This window comes from Pholcus phalangioides, unplaced genomic scaffold (assembly GCF_987345545.1).
Source record: "Pholcus phalangioides strain wild (caught in Gottingen) unplaced genomic scaffold, Ppha-v1.0 ptg000015l_1, whole genome shotgun sequence".
NCBI lineage: Eukaryota > Metazoa > Arthropoda > Arachnida > Araneae > Pholcidae > Pholcus > Pholcus phalangioides.
Window position 1 is genome coordinate 26,781,150 of NW_028301608.1, and position 21,125 is coordinate 26,802,274.

A 21,125-nucleotide genomic window follows, 5' to 3' on the forward strand; every position below is an offset into this window, starting at 1 on the left:
CTTAGTTTCAATCGAACACTTCCTAGTTTTTTTCTTTGAGAGAAAATTTATTGTGATTTTTACGTGTCTCTAAATCTCTGAATGGTATGAATTCCATTTAACTTGGGAATTAATTACTATTTATCGAAGTACTTTCCGTGATGTACAAAATCATAGAGAGATAAATTTAATTGAAAGAGATTTGTAATGATAATGTATTAAGAGTGTATTGACGTCATTTCGCTGCAGAAAAATTAAGTATACTTTTTTATGATATCTGTATTTTTGAGGTTATCGTAGACTCATAAGGTGCCTTTTTAGTACTCGGATTTCAATTTCTTCAATTCTCTGAATTAAGTAATGTCTCGGGAATGTAATTACCGTTGTATTTGATCATAACAACTAATTTATCGCTTTCTGGATTCAACATGATTGCTTGGAGGGACTTTTAGAATTCAAATTCTCTATAAATTTTAGGAAAAGAAACAAACTCGAAAAATGCAGTTCTTGGTTCATTTCATGTATTGTGTTCTCTAATATTTTAATCTTAAAAGAAATTCGCATCATTTTTCTCCAATAGGGTTGTTAATAAATGGAATAGCTTACCCCCGGAGGTAGTAAATTGTAACACAATTGACACGTTTAAAAAGAAATACGATAAACATGTTGGGGTAAATCGGGAAGCTATCCATTCTTAGAATAAGACAACCATAAGTATTCTTTATGGGCATTGTATAATATTTTATCATGTGTATATATTGTTTGTAATTTGTGTTAATTGCATTTTTAATTGGGTTGCTGTATTTTTGAAACATATGACAACCATATTTTTATGGGCATCTTTTTATCAGCCACCTCGTTGGGCATTTTGCCTGTTGTGGTGTTGTATTTGTATTTGTATTTGTATAACATTGCACGAATTGAAAAAATTGTCTCTTAGTGTTTTATTGTACTTAAAAGAAATGAAATATCTTTTATAATATATTTTTATACATCTCATCTCAAGTTCTTGTCAAGAAATATAACATTGAAAAAAATCAATTTTTAATGCCAAAAATGAATTTATTTTGTATCTATGTAGTCTTTTTCAGCATGACAAAGAGATGTATTTGGAACTTCTTTTTGAAATGGTATTTCATTTTTGAATTCAATTTTTTTAATTATTATTATTATTATTGTTATTACAGGCAACTAGCCGAAGGGGAAGCACTTAAAGAAGCACTTAGTTTCAATCGAACGCTTCCCATTTTTTCGAAGAAAAATTAATGTTTTTTATCTGCCTAAATCTCTGAAAGGTATGGACTCCATTTAACTTAGGAATTAATTGCTGTCTATCGAGGTACTTTTCATAATGTAGATTATCATCGAGGAAAGGATTTAAGAGTTTTATGATAGTGTATTAATAGTGAATCAACGTCGTCCTGGCAGGAAAAAAAGTACGTTAAATATAAGAAGTGTAATTTTTTCATGATATCTGTCTTTTTAAGATTATCGTAACTTATAAGGTGCCATTAGGTACATTGGATTTTATTTGCATCAATTTTCTGAATCACGTAATGCCTCAGGAATTTAATTACCGTTCCGTTGGATTATATGTACTATTCTGTTCCAGATTCTTGCGGCACATCATTTGTACTCGTGTAAAAAGCTATCTATTCTGGCCATTGATATTCTTATTTGGAAGCGATGCCTCCATGGGTTAGCTCGTCTGTTCGTGATCTCGAAAAAAAGCTCTCCCGATGAAAGATAAACAAATTGGTGATCTAGTTTGTAGCATATCATCAGATCTGCGGTGATAGCGGTACACTATAACAAGCATTACACAGAAGCAAACTTCACGTTAGGTTCACAAACACGGACACGTACAGTCTAACATATACTAATTCGTTAGAAGTTCTACAGAGGAATATGGGCGAGGTGCGTGTTTGGTTTAGTAGAAGTGATTCTACGCTATTCCAGTGAGTACAAATCCACAAATTAAGTCTCTCGCAATAATACCAGCCACTCATGTCAGCTATTCGTTTGTAAAAAGCCTGTGTTCCTTTTCAGGGAAGTTCATGTCCTAAATTTTGGAAGGGCCGCATACTTGTGAACAGAACTCCAGTGTAGGGTGAACGTACACACAGCAAGCATACGACAACGTATGCACGTCACATATGCGGTATGCCGTACATAACATGTATGAAATTTCATTAGCTTTGCAAACTGTGCCATGATAATGCTAGGTGAAATCTAGGATGCGTCTCATTACAATATATAAATCCACCCATGTATCTACTTGCTGCAACGTTTCATTGCCTAGTTGATATTATTGAGGATCGGTGCGTGTCTGCCCATATGCATTGATCCGCTTTTTGATGTTGAAATAGGAAGTTTATACCACCGGAAAAGTTGTTGGCATGCTATTTTCAGCCCCCCCCCAGTGTTTTTACTGCATACAATAACTTCACATTATCAGCGAATTCCAGTAAAGAGATGGGTAACACAACCTGAGCGATATCGTAAGTGTACAAAATAGATAAGATCGAGCCTAATATCGATTCCTGGAAATGCATATTTCGAAAAAGCAAGGCTGCATTTTTACACTATTTTAGAAGAACGAATTTTGAATGATTTGGAACAGGGGTGGCCAACTTATCTCTGTTCGAGGGCAAAATAATGGTTAGACGCAGTTTCGTGGACCGCACCAGGAACAAAACTCCGGTATTTAACCCACATGCACAACAGGAGAGAACTCCGGCATATAATATAAGCCGCACCCAGTTGATTGTTTGCTATGGCATCGGAGGCTGCAAACATTTTGGCGGGATTCATTAACTAATTAACTAAAGTCTTCATTTAATTAAATACTAAGTACAAGCAATTATTAATTGAATTATTAACTGAACTCTTCATTTTTTTGGAAACAAATATTTAGATGTTCTTTCATAGACAGTGAAATCAGCGAAGAAGGAAACTGTATAAATGCATAAATAGGAACTGCAGCGTGGACAATAATTTCTAACCAGACTAGATTCAAATTTTTTCCCCCCGTGCTCAGCCCACAGAGCTGATGGTGGGATTACAGACGCACTGGTAAACAATCTAGGCTGGTGTATTTAATGTACGTCAGTTAGTATGTGTTTGTGCATGAGAAAATATTGTCAAAATCGGGAAATTACAAATTCTTAGAATTCCAAAAAATACTGAGCAGAAATATATCTAGGATAAATAATTTTTTTTTTGGGAGAAAGGATTCGAATTTGCAAGGACTTTGCGAATTCGAATATGTGGTAAGTGGAGTTGGAGTGGGCCGCGAAATCATCATCCGGCTTCAGGGAAAACGACGGGCCCCGCGTCGTCATGATTGCACATGTATTAGTTAGTACCTCGGTGGGAAGTTGGTCTGCTTGTTGATGACCGGACTGCTTCCGCATAAGTGCTCACTGGTTAGAATTTTTACAGATTTTTTTCAAAGTCAGGAGATCTCAGGAGATCGCAAAACTGTATTTTTCGGGTTGACACGTGATTTTTTCCTCAAACTCATTAGATTCAGCAAAGTCAATAGATCCTTTAGGTGCGGTTTTAGAAAAATTTCTACTGATGGCTGAATTTTGGACTTTTCCCGACCACTTCACGTAGAAATGGGTGTGTTGGTGTATCTTTTCTCCGATTTTTCAAACGTGGTGCACTTAATCTTCTCCTGAGATTATTCTGGTTGGAGTGTTTTTAATCATCCAGCTAATGTTGTCAGTTGCTCGCAGATCGGCCAGATCTTTTTTATGTGCCTCATGATTTTTTTTTTTAAATTTTGTTCAATGCAATTTCTTTGTTCTCAAAAAAAAAATTATTCGTCTTTCTTTTCTTTCCGCAAATTATGATTTAATGTTGGAGAATGTAACTTCATGAAACGCTTAAAGTTTATCAAACAAAAAAAAGTTTTGATGTTTTGAAATTTGTTTTTCTGAATTTCGTGCAATGCTTTTCTAGTTTGATTTTTTCCAGAGCCAATACTAGACCGAATATTTTTACCAATAGATAACAAAACAATAGCGTTGAATTTTTATGGGAAAAAAAACTTTTCGAGAGATATTTTGCTCGTTGAGGTCTTCACTGACCTGCGATGATTGCGCAAGAAATTCTGCTACTGCTACTTCCATAACTCTCACAGTCGGTTTCTAAAATCAATCATGTGACATGTGATCTGTGTATTGAAAGAGATTTTGTGTTTGTGTGATGAAAATACAAATTGTTTTTGAAAGTCAGAAATCATTTTTCTCTCTACATTAACCACAATTTCGCCATTCGTTAGTTAGTTTTCATAGTTTTTTACCTTGCCGCGGGCCAGCAGTTGGCCAACCCTGATTCAAAACTTCCTATAAGTACTTTCAACAATGCATCATGTGAATTCTCGTTTCCTTCTCCTGAAAGTAGTACAGCACCTTAATCTAATTTATACCCAGAAAATTAAATTTCGTCATTAAGACGTGTCGTGAAACAAAATAAAATGCATCACTCTCGAGAGAAATATTGGGTAAAAATAATGCGAACTATATAAGTACAAATGCTATCAAGTACATCATAATAAAAATCATTTTCGTGCATGTTTCACAAATTCTGTCTCATTGTCTTGCAACTTAAACAAGTAAGAAAATACGTCACCCAATATTCATTTATGTGAAAATTCAAAATATAAGAATATAAATGAAATAACTAAATATCAAATGTGTGAGTAGATGTTTTTTTCTACTCTTAATGTAAATCGAGTAGTTTTATAGAGGCACAAATACAAATGATACTTATAAAATACTGTAATCCCGTGAATGTATTTTTGTTTGTCTCTTTCTACTAACATTCAATTTTAACTAATAAGAAAATTATTCAGCTGTGGAAATTCTGCAGTTTATTTGAAAAATAGTATCCGACTTTTATTTGACGTTATGTAAAACAGTTATAAGCCTATATATTTTCTTCCAGCAATGTAATGCGTTTTAATTCAATTTTTATCAAAATGTAAAATCACGTTTTTCAAATTATTTTCTATATGTGTCATGAAATAATTCATCATGCTTGGAATTGTACTAATATAAAAAATTTATATCGATATTCGGTACATGTTATGCCACATTATTCAAAATGTAAAATGGAGCGAAACTCTAGAGAAGTGGTTTTTTTTTGTTTCTTTTTAATTTTCATTTGAAAGAATATCTTTATAATACGATTTTACTGAAACTAAAAACAAAGAGAATTTTTGTTCATTTTTCAGCTTTAGAGTAATAAATTTATAAAGTAAAAAAATATATATATAACTTGTGTGGAAAGGAATTTTTGAAAATGAATTGTTAATATTCCCGACATATATATTTTCATATTGTCATGAATTTCTAAATGAGTAATTAATAATCGGGTCGGAGAGACAAATTTGCAAAGATTTTCTTTGAAGACGAAAAAACAAATTAATTAAGTTATTTTAATTATCGAATTTACACACAAAATAAAGATTTTTTGCACGGATTCTGTAATGATATACATTGAAACCTCCATACAATGGTATTCTGCGGACGAACAAAAAGTCGTTGTAAAGGGATCATCGTTATATCGAGAAGCAACATTAGCATCAAGTGTCATGAAATCTATACTGATGTTAGAATCTTTTCTAAATTGACCTTATCTCAGCACTACAAAAAAGTGCCTTTAAGTACTAATTCGTCACGAAAGAATTTAATTAATTAGTTGTATGTAAAGAAGTTTATTACAATAAGCTTAGGCGTATCCCTTGAAACTAGCGATGCCCAAAATTTACCAACAGTTTGACTGAGCAGGAGGCGCCAAATATCGATGTTCGGCCTCTATCTCATCGACCGTACGTTATAGAGGAATGGTTCTAATTTAAAAAATGCTCAAAATGTGTACAAAAATCACCCCTATACCAGTTTCGAGAGAACAATTACACAAAATAAAAAATTAAAATTTATGAACGATCCTTTCCCGTCAGCTAAATTTCAATTACAAAGCTGTTTCCCCCGTCTCTCATCTGAGGCCAACAAAAGAAAAAAAAATCAACTTTTCTAATTGCAACATTCACTAAGATATGTGAACTCAAAAATTTTAGAAAAATTCTAAAACTGTATATTCACCCCATAAATAATGGAAAGAAGCATTGCCCGTTAGTTTATGCTGTTCTTTTCCAACTTTACTCCTGTTTTTTTATTTAAATATCTCTGCGAATATTACACATAGGATCGAAGAATGTCTTTTGTTCGCCTTAGCAGAGACGGGACTACAACTTCTTTGTTTGGTTTTTTAGCGCGGGGTTCCCATATAAAAATTTAGATTTTTTATTTTTTACTTTGAGACACAATGTATTTTTACTCTCAAAACAGGTATAAAACGATTTCTGAACATATTCTGAGCATTTTTTAAACTATAATCACAACTCTACGATGAACTGTTGATGAGATATTGGCCGCATTAGGACTTGCAAGAACCCCTTGTATAACGTAATATAAAACAAAATGTCATTGTAATGGTTTCAAAATTTCCTGAAAAAATATATTTATAGAGGTGTTTATCGTGTAAAGAAATTCGTTGTATAGGGATGTGTTTAAGATCAGACTATTCCAAAGAGGATTTTAAAAAATTCGTTATAGAGGAAATATCAAGTATCTTGTTGGTTTCACGGTACCAAGCAGCGCAGCAAGTCTCAAATATACAAATACAAATCAATATTTAAACTGCATGGGTTGGAAAAATGCACCGGTCATATAATAATATAATAGATTTTATCCCAACTCTGATATTTCTTGAGTTTTCGGTATATTCTCCTGAAACTTATTTCAATAAACCGTGAGAATCGTATAATGGTCGCTCATAAATCTTATATAATCGTATTTTTCTAGATACTTATGCGTCTACATACAGGACATTGAAAGCTTTAACCAAAGAAAATAAAAGAAAAAGAAAAGACTCTGGGAAAATGGTTAATGAAAAGAAAACAGCACAATTGAGATGTCTGAGAGGGAAAAGTAGTGAAGAGGAATGACAAATGTCAGGGTTGTAATAGCGTCACTAAAGTGCCTCACTTTCCCAGTGGTCGTAGCAGTATTCGCTTGTTCATAACAGGCCGTTAACCCACGCCTAAACGCTCTCGCATCAAGTAAATTAATTTGACCTTACCCTGGAATACTAAGGTTATATATATGTGTGTGTACGAAAGCCTTGCTTCTCTTCCCTTAACTTACTAAACACTCAGCTAGTTTCTCATCTCGGATCCCCTTAGACACGGTACTATTTTTTAACTGGCAATGTTTCTCCCTGAAGTTCTCCTATAAGGCTGGCTGCTTTATACGGCTTCGTCATCCCTTGTCAACTAGTCAATAAGTACTTTACGTCAAAAGAAGCCGGTGAAATCTTGTAAAAAAAAAAAAAAAAAAAAACATTTTTTTTGTCAAGTCTTCGGTTAGAGGTTTTCAAAATATATTGATTAATGAAGCTAAATTAGTTACTATTTATATATTTATGAAATTACAGTTGTTCAACCCTTAGCCATCTGTTCCCGTATATGTTTGAATACGCATGGCAAATGTCCCGTCTCAATTGTAATAGCATCGGTATTTGTGAATTAAAGATGCAAATGCTAAGTGTTGTTAAAGACAAATGTAGTACTGAAATCTGCTGATCTTCATTAATCTTTTTAATCGTGTCTTTTGTAACTTTTTTCATTATATTAGATGGGTATTAAAGGATTTTTTAAATTAACAATACAGTATGTAATTTAGATGGCTTTTTTCTCAGCCAGAGATTTCAAGGAAACAGTTATTTTCCGGATATTATGCTGAGGTGAGCTCGGAAAGAAAAGTCATTCAAAAAAAAAGTTCGAGTCCGCCGGGACTCGAACCCAGGCCCTCTTGCATGCCCCCTTAGCATGCTTGCCCGGTATGCAAGAGGGCCTGGGTTCGAGTCCCGGCGGAGACGTGATGACTTTTCTTTCCGAGCTCACCTCAGCATAATATCCGGAAAATAACTGTTTCCTTGACAGTATGTAATATTAAGAAATTCAACAATAAGCATTGGTAAATGGATCTCATAATTTATAAGCTCGACTGAATAGTGAGGGCATGTTTTGCCAGAAAATTGTTCAACATTTTACCGGCCGAATTCAGAATTATGATTATTTTTCTTTTATTTCTCTTATTTTGATCCTTTAGTTTAAACATATCGATTAAAGAATCCAAGTAAAAAAAAAATCTTTTCTTTACTTGCCCATCTCTATTGAAACAGCACTGAAATTTAGAACAAAAAAAAGTAAATTTTATTCTCCCTTAAAAATAGGTGATTTAAAAAAAATAAATTGATAGCATAAAAATGTGATGAAATGATTGGAATTTTTGTTGTGTAAATTAAGTTTGGAATCTCAGTCCTGCAGCGAAAAAAAGTCAAACAAAAAAAATTGTTTTTCTGGTTAATAAAACCGATGTTTCTAATTGGAAACATGGGCCGCAAAAAGGTAAAGAAAATCGTATAGGTCAATTTTTTATGCATAAGTAAAATAATTTGAAAGTTTTGTGCAATGAAAGGTATATACAATATTTGAATGTTATATTTTTCTCCTCAAATACAGAACGCTTTTAGGGATTTTTTTTTTCCACTATATGCATAAAACAACGATGCAACATGTAGTAATATCAACATAATAGGAATTAGTAAGGTAATTAAGTAAGGCAATAAGCTGGACTAATTTTTTGAAGTGCCTATGTTTTAGCCAGCCATCAGTATGGGCAGCTGCAAATAATTTAAAAATGTAGGTATGTGAATTATTTGTAGCTTTGCTGAGCGAAATTTTATCTGTTTATAGATAACATAAAAATCAAAACAAACTTTATGTTTTATCTTCAACTAACAATTTTACCTAATTAAGAAATTCATTACAATAAATAAAATTGCTAAGTTGATGTATCATGTTTGAAAAACACGAAGTTACATGTTTTCGTAATTTTTTTTTCAATTTGAGGAACAGTATGAAAATGAACCGTAGAGGGTTAATATCATTAGAACCACACAAGGAAAGATGGATTTTTCATAAGATAAAAATGTTAAACCAGTTAATGTTCAAACTTTTGTAAAATAACAGTTGCTTAGCACTTTAGAAGAAATTAAAACTTCATGTCAAGTCATATAATATATATGACAGTCCGGCATTCGATTCAGTTCGCACATGGCGTTTAAAACATGCTGCTTAATTTATTCAGATAGCCAAAGAACGCACTGAATCTATGGCTTCCACAACATGCTGACTGACTATTCACTGCTGCGAAAATCGCCTCAAAGCAATTTTCAACAAAGTAAATGCGCAACCTGGATAGAAAACTTGCATTAAAAAATTAGAAAGATAGCCTTTGACAGTGCAGCACTACCATTAGTAATCACATGTTTTTTTCTCAGTTTCAGCCATTGCTTTTAGATAACTTTTTCCCGAACAACCAATGTAATAATGTTATTATATGCTGTTTATGTGCTTATGATGTTATAATGTGTTGTGAAACTTCATTTGGTGTTTTTAGTTATCGGTTATCCAATTAGTTTTTTGATTAACTCTTTTTATTTTTACTTCAACTGTCCTTTCGTTAATTCATTTTTATTGGGTTCTTTTTTGCTCCTTTATTATAATATTCGGTATTAACAGAATGAAATGGAAAATTCACTGACTGACGATTTTTTGAATTTCTCGCGAATCAAATTTCAATTTTTATGTTTCTCTTACTGATTATTCATCGCATTGCTGTTTACAGCATCTCACCAGACGTAGTCATAGAATGTGTGGCCGAATAGCTACAGCGAAGGCGATAGAAGATGTTTTTAAAGAGTGCACAACAACACATCACCAAAAAGCACACCGACGGATTTGCTGCAATAACTGCAGTCAACCATTCGAGTGGTTCAGGGTATTGTAATGTGGTAGGCCTTCTCATGATGCAATCTGCGTAACGTAAATTCTACAAGTCATTGTATTGCTTGGTCATTGTTTGGCGCAGCATAACTTTGATGGTTCTTGCACCAATAAAAAACAAACTCCAATCCAGTTCGAAGTTGCATATGCGTCCTTCAATGATTGATAACAAATATCGCATCAAATCCGTCAGAAAAATATGATATTTTTGGTGAAGTGCTTGCTGTTGAGCACTCTCTAAAAACACCTTCTACCGCCTTTGCTATTCCGATTCGACCACATTCTATGATCAGAGATTGTTGTTTAGGTATCTTATATCTTCTTAAAGTTTTTCCAACGAATATGGAATTACCCCGTATAAGACTCAAAGACTTTTTTCGAATTTATAAATACGGAAATCTTTCTTACACGCGATTCGACATTGATAAGAACGTGATAATTGTTTTCTATCGATGAACACGGAATCGCACATTGAGACTGATATAAGACATCGAACAAACTAGTGAAGATATTCGGAATCTTTATTTACCCTAAAAAAAAGTTCTTTGTTCGTGTGGTAACTTTTACACGGTTATATTGACACGCGCTCGTGTCAGGGTCCTCTCATCAATCTAAGCTATCCAGCCTTGAAAGAATGCAAGCCGATGGCATCCAATTTCACACTTGGTTGCTATTCTCTACATGGAGAACGAAAAATACGGCAAACTAAAGGGGGGAAAAAAAGGAACGAGATTAAAAAGGAAATAAGTACAAAAATGAAAAGAATGGTAGAAGAGAACGTGGATATAAAAGCAGCTAAAAATAAAAAAAAAACGGAGAGAGAAGTTTTTGAAGAAGAGATCTCTTGAACTTCTCAGAGAAGGAAAGTTTAATTAAAAGGTGTTACCGATCGGCATTCGGATTAACAACAGCATTTCTTCTCTCTCCCTCCCTATACACCTCCATCTACTCACCAAACAACATCGTCAATTTCTAGTAACTCCTTACAGAAAAGAATTTTCCTTGTTGAACTTTGAAAGTTGCAATCTTCTAATCGATACCAGACTTTTGCTTCTAAGAGATTTCATTTAAGAATGAAAGGAAACGAGAAAGAAGAAGATGATGATGAAGACAGAAAAATAAAGAAAAAGTTTATCCTAAAATGTTTCGAAGTGATTTACTGGAGTTGAATATATATATATATAGTGCGTGAGATTACTTTAATCAAGGATGGAACTAATTCCACGAACCCATTGCGCAGAATGAAAAGTGAGGAAGGACGTAATTGCCACACTCGATCCATAGCAGTTTGCTCGGGAACGACTCTTCATCCGGGTAAACGTGTACTTTGGTGAGGTCTATGCCATTCATGGCGATCCCTCGTTTATAGCAGCGTTTCTCAACCTTTCTGAACCCGAGGGCCATACCAGTAAAATGTCTATACAATTTGTCGGACCACTTGTGCCCTGTATATAACGGGAAATTCCTGCATTTCCAGTTGTTCCAATTTTTTATACGTTTGTCCCGTTTTTACAACGATGCTTATTTGAATCTATTATGTGTATTAAAATTGTGAATAAACAATTAAAAAAACCCACGTTTTCATAACTGTAGCTATAAATCGAAATATTTTCATCTTACACATTTATCAGAATCAACTTTTTCCCCTCAATTCTTCAGCGATTTACACAGTTGGGGATTTGGCCGACTGATGACAATTGGTGGAGCTTCGTATTTCAGCGTAGCTAAGTTCCCAGTTACCTTTATTTTTCTCAATAAAATATAGTCATCAAGTCATTTGAAGGTGTTTTTTTTTTCGTCAAAGAAATTTTAGTTAAACTGTGATTTGTACCACCCTTTATTTCCCCCACCCTTTAAAACATCTTTCAATTCTCACAGGAGCTGCTATGTTTATAGAGTAGACAGTTGAAAAATTAATAATGAAAGACAAAAGTTCAACGCTACTTTTTGAACATTTGTTGAACATTGCTGTTTTATCCAAAGAGAAGTAAAGAAGTAGAACTTAATTCAAAAACGTTCTTTAAATTAACAAACACAACGAACCTCAATGACAAAAAAATACACACACACACACGCATTTAATTTATATTTTTGCGTTTAATACATAAATGCAAGTTTCGCTAATTTGAATTTTATATCATTTCTGTAGTAATTATCAAATTGGCTTTGAATTGAATTTTTTGAATACAAAAAATGATATCCCGTAATTAGGATCGCGAGTTCCCGCATTTTCCTTGATGAGGTATGGCGAGCCCAAGTAAGAAAATACATTTTTTATTGGAACCTATATGGATATTACTAATATTACCAGTATCAATTCACAGCAACTAAATGATTTTTCGTTCAGTAGAATTATCACCCGTTTGTCATATAAGGTATGGTTTCAGTTTTAAAAATACTTGAGATGTTCACAAATCATCCTATACCAATTTTGAGAGTGTGAATACAGTGTGTCACAAAAAATACTTTTATACCGTCCCGTGTGCTCAAAAACCTAGATAGAAAGTTGTCAACAAAATAATCTCATGTTCCTAAGTGAAATATTCCAATATTCGCGGAGCTATTTGAATTCAAAAATCGGAGTAAAGCCAGAAAAGAACAGCATATAAATGAGGGAAAGTAGTGTTGTCCGTTTGCGGTGTTCTTGACAGAGCGACAACTTTCTAATTGGAAGTTCAAGGACGGGAGAAATGTAAAAAAAATAGATTTGTTTTTATTTTTTGACACACTGTATTTTAACTCTCGAAACTAATATAGGATGAATTGTGAACAAATTTTGAGCATTTTTTAAACTGGATCCTTACCTCTACGACGAACGCTTGATGAAACAAAGGCCGCGAATTAGGACATATATACCCGGTATATTCAATACGTTTAGAAGCTCCTGTGGGAATTGAAAGATGTTTTAAAAAACAATCAGAATATAAAATTGTTTTTGTTGTATTAAAAAATGATTAAGGAAAAGCTCGAATAAGATTTCATGATGATTAAAAAACAAGAACCGAAGCCTCGTTGAGCCACTGATTAAGTCCGTAGGAAAAAAGAATGAAGAAGATGACAGCCGCATTTGGCGTCCAGCAATTTCTCTCTAGAGTAATATATCATCTTCCATTAGACAAAAAAAAAATTGTGAATAGACAGCCACCCCTAATTTGATGCTTAAGTATGTTGAAAAGGGGGCAGAAATAATAAAAAAAGGGGCACTACAAGGAACGCCTGCAATTAACGATAATCAAATGATCATTAGTCAAACACGACTTGTTCGAAATATTGCATTGAGGGTACGATCTATTGTTTTTTTCGACGTATAAAACAGTTAACATTCTTGAGCTTCATTGAGCTGATGTATCATAAACGTCGTTGATGGTGAGTCAGACACATGTAAAAATAAAATACAGCGCAGCGAAGCTTCACTACAACGATATTTGATATAACGATGAATCAGCAGAGTATCGTTACATCGAGATTTCATTGCATTTAGTTCATCTAAAATTCAGATATATTTTTAATGAAATATAATATATCTGTAGTTTCTCTAATTAGTACATTTTTAAAATAACATTATTAATAAGTAAAATAACGATTGTTTATAACTTTTCTACAGAAAATACAGCAGAACCTGTCAAATTAGAAATCTTTATAAATTGGGTATTTTTTGAATGTTTGTCTGAATCCTGCCACAATCATACTATATACGCAATGGCTATAATACAACACACTTTATACTTGGACAACTAACTAACTTGGGTCATTTTTAATGGAACCTGAGGTGTCTGACTTCGACATGCTTTACTGTATGAATTTTCGTTCCATTGCCGATTGTATGAAATTAGAAGTTTGGAAGGGATTACGAAAAGATGCGCTACTGTACAGACAAACAGACATGACCGCTGACCACCCAGAGAGACCATCTTAGGATGGCTTGCGCTCTTTCCCAAAGAGATGGTCTTGGAGAGCACTACTGTACAGTAGTACCACATTACCTCTATATAAGAAGTTTTTAACTTGGGGTCCTCGGATTCCTTGATAATCCTCCAGAGGGTTCCTTGGTCTCGGACAAGAAAACAATCAATTCATTATTCTAATATTATGCTCCGAATATTTGTTTATTTTCCCGTATTGGTAATTCGATATATCCTCCATTTCAGAAGGAACCATGGGAATGGGATCGTAATAACGAGTATCGACTGTGATCCATTCATTTCTGAATTATACTTTCATCTCGAAGAGAATTCGCACATCTAAAATAGGAGCAACATTAATTCGTTCAACGCTCGTATTAATACACTCATGAAATTCATTTGAATGACATAGTACATATATAGCATGTATAGACTATCCTATGTGGAATAAAGCGACTTGCATAATGAACACGATGCACATTATATTTCAACAAAGCTGTCGGTTCCGGCATTTTTATATCACTCGATTTTTCGTATATTCAATTACGTATTTTCCTCGTAAGTCTCGGATTCGCTCTCAAGACACAAGAATTTTTATCGCAATATATATAAGTATATACACATGTAATTTTTTGCTCGTAACTTGATTTACAACTCCAGACACTCGTGGATTAAAGGTGCTATTGTATTCCTTTATTGAAATAAATTCGTAAATTTTTGTTCTAGCTTTTCCGTTTTGTTCGATAAAGAACAATACACTTTTTTTTAATCACAAAAGCTTCTTATTCATAAAAGCATTTCTCTTTTCTTAGTAATTCACTTAAGATAATAGTCAATGGAAAAATAATCTACGAGACGATTTTAATAACGATTCGCAGTATATAAAATTTATAGAGATGGCTTTCGCATGAAAAGGTGGTCCGTCGATTACTCACATATATATAAAAATGAAATTCTTTACTACATGAGTTATAATTTGTCGTCATTATTTTTCTCTTTCATTTCAATTTCATTACATTCGGGTGGATACGTCATTTCACTCACAAGACTTTTATATTGGTTGAAAAATTTTGTCAATATCAGTATAATGAGTTTTCTCTACTTTTACTACTGAATCAAAAAAAAAAAATGTATAGACTACGTTTCACTTTCATGGACATTGCAGATGTAACAAATACAGTAATTGCTATTGATATTTGTTTATTAACCATCATTGAGTATTGTCATGAATTAAAATTGCGTCATTAAATATATATATATATATATATATATATATATATATATATATATTACTATACATTAAATTATATATATATATATATATATATATATATATATATATATATATATATATATATATATTTAGCTATTTTGTCCAGTATCCAATGCAAATAAGAATTCAAATGTGACCAAAATTCCCAAGAAGGTGGCTGAGAATTAAACATTGAAATAATTCCAACAATAATACCCTTTTAAAGGCACAGATGTCAATTATATCTAAAATACAGTGACCGAAAATAAAAAAGAAACTAAACAAAAAGTTATGAGAAAACAGTAATACACTGTTTATGTGATAAACATATTGGATTTTTAACTAAAAATATTGTTTTTTTAAACAAAAATATTGTTTTTTCCATCAAGGAGAAGACTATGATACGGTATAGTCATTAAATATGTTTATATTATGCAAATAATATTGTTTTAAGACCTCAAATTTCCAATATTTATTTTAGAAAATGTAAAACTGTAGTATCGATCTTTGTTTTAGATTTATTTACTGTAATTCCAGTGAAAAAAAGACTAAAATTTTCTGATACATATTTAGCGAAAAAACTCTGAAATCTGATCGAATGCACTTGATCGATGGCTAAATTGCATCGGAAAACATTGTGAATCAATTATGCTTAGGAAACTGAAATGTGTTTAACCCTTTACGGTCTAGTGTATATTTGAATATACATAGTCGAACATCCATTATACTAATCTACGAGTTCAGAGATGTTATATGTTCAAAGATATTTTACGTGTTCAAAGATTTAAGAAATCGCACAAAATTGAGAAATGGAAAACCAAATTCAAAGTAATAAGGAATTCAATTTTTGCTATGCAAGATTTTATCCGTGATAGATAACATTCAACATTCAAGGACCGAACAACCCTCTCTCCACCCGCTTCCCATCTCAGAGAGATATCGAAGTATTCCAGGAGGATGGGTGTTGAGATAGATAACAGTAAAATCAAGACAAACTTTATATTTCACTCCTGATTGTCAATTGCAACTGGTTAAAAAATCCACTCTATTTAATTAAATTGCTATGTTGTTTTTTCAATAAAAAATATGCTTACAGCACCAATTTACATGTGTTTTCGTCAAAAAAAATATATAAAATCAATATGTTTTTATCGTTTTAAAGGAGTGAACTAAAGATTGTTATGTAACTTGCAATATCCCATAAATTCAAAATATCTGTTAGATAAAAGAGGTACGGTGTTTAAGAAAATTAATTAAAAGTGTGTGATTTTCGAAATTGAATCTTTAAACCACATACAGACATTAATTTGCATTCTTTGTTGAAACAAGATGTTTGAAACATATGCGTCAGTGCTGGGCAAATGTTGTAAAATTTGCATGCCCGATTAAAATTTTTACATACTCCGGGCATGTCGTAATATATATGGTAATGTTATTTAGAAGAAACAATACCCTGTTGAACAGTTTTTTGTAATTCTTCATGAAATTTCTTTGAAATCTTGTTCTATACCGTTTGATCAAACATGAATAAAGCAGAAGTTAATCATTTTTGCACGTTATGAGTTATACACAATCATTGAAATTTATTTTGTTCATATAAATTTTCGGAAATAATTTATGTAGGAGAAATATTTTACGTCAAAAGTTGTTCGATATTTCCCCAAAATGTTCAACTTGGAAAATATTTATAGTTCCGACGAGAGCACCGAAAAAAGTTTTGTTTGATTACTGTTTTAAATTTTTATACTGTCAGTAACCTCAATTATGCTATATAATATATATGGTTTACCCTTTTCATTAATAAAAAATTTTGATGAATTTGATATGAAATGATGTAGTGTGATAGTTGATATTATAACGTTTACGGTACCAATAGTCTTTATTTATTACTGGTACAGTGAATTTTCAGTACATTTTGTGCGTCAAAATTTTGAGCTCAGCTTTATAAAGTATAGATAATAATGATATCAAATGAAGTACTCACCAATAACGTGTTCTGTGGAAGTCACTTTATTTATAACACTCGTTAAAATCACCATCGGCCTGAGAATCCAAAACAAAATATTCACTTTCGCTCGTTTTGATGCAGTAAAACTCATTTTTGCTGATTAACTGTACCGATCTCGTTGGTAATAAATATTTTGTGTAACATATGTATATTTACACATTTAGCCACGACAGCACGGGGGGAAGCAAATGTTGTCAAAATGTCAAAAATCACTTTCACTTGAGCACATGACATCAGATTGATGAGTTTGAGATTCTGATTCCGTCCACATAATCTGGTAAATTTATTGAATACGGAATTTGTCTGTCAATATTTGTTCATGGTACATACCGCTGTGAAATTAAAAAAGAAAATTAATTTTTATAAATTTCAAGTGTGCTCTGTACCGGGACGATACTCGGAGTATATATTGCTGTAATCATTTTCACATATAAGTTAAATGTCGAATTTTCGGCACATGTTATTGCATCTCCTTAACCCATAGCTCTGCATTAATATCCCTTCACATAAAGATACGTACGTTTTCAAGTAATGTTGATTAACACAAACAAGATGTTCAAGTTTTCAAAATCATATTTCATCTTAATCGAGTTCGGTAATGATGAGAAACATTGTAGAAAAAATTTAGTTCGACGTGTAAAAACTTATATACAATATTTCAATTTCATCAGATATGGTCATTTCCTACTTTCATTATGTTATCTGGAACCGTCCCGAACGAACCTGCACCGCACAGCTGACCGAATCGGTCTTCTGAACTGCACTGAAGTAAAGACCGATGATAGTTCCATCCTTTTACCCTCACCGACTCTGGCACTTCTTTCCAACATCCGAACAGAGCGCCTCCTGGTGGCGAGAGAAGTGCACTTCCCAAAAGGGTGGGAGGTTTTCCAGAGTTATGCCGGTATGAAGGTTCCCTGCTTTTCTCTCCCGCATAGCATGGTCGATATATAAAGTTAAAATAAATACACAAATCCCCCCTAACGGATTGGACGAGATGGTGAGGGAAGTTAGGAAGAGAGACAGAGATGTTTTCTCTCTCTATCTATATATATATCATACATTGTCCTGATGCTAATCCAACGACCGTGATCCTGATGGAGTGAGGAACATGTGTCACGAATGATTCAGAGGAAAACATTTACTCCATCCCAAAGTACGGGTCAGTTGGAATCATTTGAAATGGTCTCGAAATGGTTTTAAAGTCGGGGAAAGACGGGTGAAGCGAGGCATCGTGGAAGCACGGACTTATGTTGGCACATGATAGATTAAAATGGTTTTGCAATGTCTAAGTAAGAGAAATCTCAATATGAAATGTTTAAATGAAACACAAGAGGTTCCAAGACTTGAATGGGGTAATACATAGCGAATTAACGTGTCTTCGAAATGTTTAGCTTAATAGAAGTTTACAGGGGTTTTTTCCCCCCACTAACAGTGGCTTAAAATTATAACGAAAGTACTCTGATTCATTCTAAAATTAACGTAAAACATGAAAAGTAGTCAAGAAAAGAGTAGAATCGAGTGATTATAATTTCCCTCTCATACATGCGCTTACGCAGAATTTTCTCAAGGGGGGGGGGGGGGGTAAGAACCCCAAAACTCGCCCCTTGCGTAAGCCAATGATTACTAATGGAATTATAAGAGATTTGTGTATTGATCGTGTGCTCTGAATAGAAAAAAAGAATGAATATACGGTAACTTTATTCTTTCTATTACAACCAAATAAATTAATCGCGTAATATATGGATAGAAATTTGGTGAGATATCAATTATTGAAACTTATGTTTTGTTTTTGTCCCCAAGCGCGTTCAAATGAGTACTACTTTACAAAGGTTTTTAACAGTTGGATGATGTGGAGATACATTTTGGAAAGAGGAAATTCAACTTCCCCTGCGGGAAATCGAACCTACGTCCTTTCACTTTCCGGGTGAACGCCGTAGACTACAGATGTAACGAATATCTCAATCTTTCCTTGCAGCTCGTGTGCACTGAACGAGACCGTACACGGACGGTCGGACCTGACTCGCAATTGCTGACAATGCCACCAGATGACGACTTATCCGAGGATGATTTCAGTCTCCGCTACTTTTACTTTACCGTACATTACCTCGTGAACATTCCTCTGAGGAATTTCTAACAGAAATAAGTACGTGCCGGAACTTATGTAGGCATATGGCCCTAACGTATTTATGTCACCAGAATTATGAGTATTCAGGTGTTCTGATATGCTGTCATCTGCTTTCCATATTTTCAAGTAAAAACACAGATTCCTGAATTTTTTGTGAATTTTCGTGTTATGTAAGTATGGTGTTTAAGATCTCTCTTTGCGGAGGTACTATTTTTTTTTTTCAGATGCGGAACCGACTCTTACTGAAATGAATAAAATATTGAGACGAGCGTAAAAAACGAACAAAAATCAAGCATTTCCTACGTCGATTTCTCGGTGAGTTTTCGTTCTAATATTTACGAGATAAATTATTTTCATGGATGATACAAAAAAGAAATCACAAATAATTTTATTTTATTTTTCAATTTTTGTGGCTGGGGTCCGTGCACAAAAGCTGATTTTTTATTTCTCTCAATTTTTATTCGACCGCAGTGGAACGATCTCAGAGCGCACATTCTATTCTTTGAAATTACTATTATACATTTATTTTTGTTATTATATATACAGGGTGTCCTGTATTTGCTAGAACGGTCCTTATCTCATCAACCGTTCGTCGTAGAGATACGATTTGAATTTAAAAAATGATCAACAGGCTTTCAGAAATTACCCTGTCAAAAATAAAAATAAAAATATAAATATTTATACGGCCTCCCTGTACTCTACCTTCCAATTATAAAGTTGTTGCCCTGTCTCTCCTGATACGAACAAAAGATTGAATGTTTCTAAATGCATTAGTCACAGAGATATATGAAATTTAGGAAAGGACATCGTTAAATGCTGGTAAAACGGTTTTTCCGCATTTAATGCTGTGCTCTCCCAAATTTCTTCCGTTTTCGAATACCTTTGTGAATATTGCACTTGGGAACACGCAATTCTTTTTTTCTTTTTTTTGGGATTAGGAGAGACAGGGCAAGATCTTTCTAACTTGAAGTTAGAGTACAGAAGAACCAGACACACCTCCACGTTAATATTGAAAAGAACCTCTAACGTATAGGAGGTGTGCGAAGTTAGAGTACAGGGAGAATCTTTTAAAATTTAGATTTTTTTTTTCATTTTGTACACTATTTTTACTCTCGAAACTGGTATACGGTAATTTTTGAATGGCTGTTGAGCATGTTTTAAATTGGAATCGTACCTCAACGACGGACGGTTGGTGAGATAAACCCCGTGCTACCACATACAGGACACCCTGTATGTATATATGTTACCGGCAAAGTATGAAATCCAGGCATTCTATAGAATGCCTAGGCATTCCAATTATATAGAATCCAATAATATAGATTCCAATAATATAGAATCCAATTGTATAGAATGCCTAGGCATTCTATACAATTGGATTCTATATTATTGGGAATAAATGACGAAAATTCTGTGAAATTTTAATGCGACGAAATTGTAATATTTTATACCGCCCCTGAACAGATCCTTTTTCACGAGAGCGAAAGGGAAACGTTTCCGGGAATAAATGACGAAAATTCTGTAAAATTTTAATTCGACGAAATTGTAATATTTTATACCGCCCCTCAACAGATCCTTTTTCACGAGAGCGAAAGCGGAAACGTTTCCGGGAAAAAATGACGAAAATTCGGTGAAATTTTAATTTTATGTAATATTTTATACCGCCCCTAAAGAGATTTGTTGGAAGAAGATATTTCATACTTTGCCTGGATTGTGTTTAGGCATTCTATAGAATGACTAGTCATTCTATAGAATGCCTAGGCAAAGTATAGAATAAAACCGGTATTTCATACTTTGCCTGAAACGACCAGGCATTGTATAGAATGCCTAGGCATTCTATAGAATGCCTGGATTTCATACTTTGCCGGTAACATATATATATAGTAGCCACCGCTTATAAGAATCCCGTGTTTTGCCCAGTCATTTTGATTCTT

At 33.4% G+C, this 21,125-nt stretch overlaps 1 protein-coding gene across 1 annotated transcript in view; it reads right to left on the minus strand.

Annotated features, from left to right (window-relative positions):
* The window catches only part of LOC149075751 (hemicentin-2-like), a 149,490-nt gene extending 131,659 nt beyond the window's left edge, over nt 1-17,831 (minus strand). Inside the window, exon 1 of the mRNA XM_089243258.1 lies at nt 17,043-17,831. Coding sequence (XP_089099384.1) covers nt 17,043-17,157 — 115 coding nt within the window. The 5' untranslated portion in view covers nt 17,158-17,831. The remainder of the gene's footprint in view (nt 1-17,042) is intronic.
* Nucleotides 17,832-21,125: the final 3,294 nt, after the last annotated feature.